The sequence below is a fragment of the Pholcus phalangioides genome, unplaced genomic scaffold, assembly GCF_987345545.1.
Source record: "Pholcus phalangioides strain wild (caught in Gottingen) unplaced genomic scaffold, Ppha-v1.0 ptg000019l_1, whole genome shotgun sequence".
NCBI lineage: Eukaryota > Metazoa > Arthropoda > Arachnida > Araneae > Pholcidae > Pholcus > Pholcus phalangioides.
In genome coordinates this window covers 601,447-603,363 of record NW_028301612.1, presented here as the reverse complement: position 1 = coordinate 603,363, position 1,917 = coordinate 601,447, and the positions used below count along the sequence as shown (strand labels likewise).

Genomic DNA, 1,917 nt, shown 5'->3' with positions numbered 1-1,917 from the left:
ATATAACCCTTTTGTCATATCCACAGCAAAATTCTGCGTTGGCACTGATGGTCGATGGATCCGACTATGCGGTTGGAGGTGCCCTACAACAACGAGTTGGAAATGACTGGCAACCCATCGCATTTTTCTCTCGTAAATTGTCAAAATCTGAGCAGAACTACAGTGCGTTCGACAGAGAACTATTAGCCATATACGCTGCTATAAAGCATTTTTTATACCTATTAGAAGGACGGCACTTTATAATTTTTAATGACCATAAACCATTATCCTATGCCTGCAATCACATCAGTAAGAACAACTCAGCCAGGCAGATAAGGTATCTGGACTTTATATCGCAATACTCCACCGATATTCGTCATATATCTGGTGTCGAAAATGTTGTTGCTGACGCTTTTTCCCGTATCAGTTCGATCGAATTTCCTTCTCCTCTCGATTGTAAGGAAATTGCCAAAGCTCAAAGGGAAGATGAAGAGTTGGAACAACTTCGCACTTCTACTAGCTTAGAGTTCAAACCCATGCTGATCAACAGCCAAATTGAAATTTTATGCGACGTTTCAACTGGAATGGTTAGACCTTACATTCCTGAACCATTCAGACTTCAAGCATTCAGCACTGTCCACAACTTGAATCATCCTGGTAAACGAGCTACTGAAAACTTGCTCTGCAGTCGTTTTGTTTGGAAAGATATGAAAAAAGACTGTGCAGAACGGTGCAAGACTTGTATTGCATGCCAAAAATCTAAAATTATCAAACACACCAAAGCGCCACTTGGAAAATTCCCGTTGTGTGATAAACGTTTTGGACATGTGCACATAGACATTGTGGGACCACTCCCACCATCCCGTGGATTCCGGTACTGCCTAACAATAGTGGATCGTTTCACTCGATGGCCGGAAGTTATTCCCATGGACGACATGATAGCAGAAACTGTTGCAAGGTGTTTCTTTTCAGGTTGGATCAGTTGATTTGGTAACCCCTGAAAACATCACCAGTGATCAAGGTTGACAGTTTGAAAGTTCCTTGTTTCGAGCCCTTGCAACAATTCTTGGTATTAACAGAATTTGTACCACGCCATACCATCCGGCCGCAAATGGTTGTGTTGAACGTTTTCATCGTGACCACAAGACAGCGTTACGCTGCCTCGAAACTGACCACTGGACCAACATGCTTCCTAGCGTTCTTCTAGGTATCCGCTCGTGTGTAAAGGAGGACATCGGAGCTTCATCAGCAGAACTCGTCTATGGGACGCCACTTTGCTTACCTGGGGAGTTTTTCCAGCTTTCCAACGATGTTCCGCCCGATGAAGTTGTGGAAACCCTCCGCAACACTATGTCGCAAATTCGTCCAGTTCCTACAACCACACATGGCTCGCACAAAATCTTCTGGCATCCAGCTCTAGATGACTGTTCTCACGTTTTTGTGCGATGTGACGCAGTTAAGCCCATTTTGCGGCCGCCTTATGATGGCCCTTACGCAGTCATCAGCAGAGGTGATAGACATTTCACATTGCAGTTCCCGGATCGTGTCACTACTATAAGTGTTGACAGACTGAAACCTGCCTTCTTGCTGAAGCCAAAGGACATGATTTCGGTGCCACCGAAGACTGTATCCTCAGGCAAAAAAGAACTGGAATTGCGTTCCGGAAAGAAAGTGCGTTTCAACGTATAATTCGTCGAGAGCCTATGATCCTCTCGACTGAGAGGGGGTCATGTAGTGACCTTTTTCCAACTATGTTTATCATCATTCTTTTTATTATTATTATTATTATTTATGTCAGTGTGGCAACATGTGTATTTTTATGCAGTCAAAGCCGACTATATTTATTGTTTGTTTTGCATTCGGCTTCTCCGTACGTCTGCCACACAAGTTATAATGGTTGTATAAATTGTAAATAATTAACAATCGCTATATTCTAAA

General features: G+C 43.1%; 1 protein-coding gene across 1 annotated transcript; it reads left to right on the top strand.

Moving 5' to 3' along the window:
* The first annotated feature begins 1,164 nt into the window (after positions 1 to 1,164).
* LOC149071069 (uncharacterized) lies at positions 1,165 to 1,668 on the top strand. Its single transcript, XM_089248079.1, has one exon. The coding sequence runs from the start codon at positions 1,165 to 1,167 to the stop codon at positions 1,666 to 1,668; it is 504 nt and encodes a 167-aa protein (XP_089104205.1).
* The last annotated feature ends 249 nt before the right edge of the window (positions 1,669 to 1,917 follow it).

What these genes read in the sequence shown, in the direction of transcription:
- LOC149071069 (XM_089248079.1), top strand. Translation starts at nt 1,165, where the DNA reads ATGCTTCCTAGCGTTCTTCTAGGTATCCGCTCGTGTGTAAAGGAGGAC.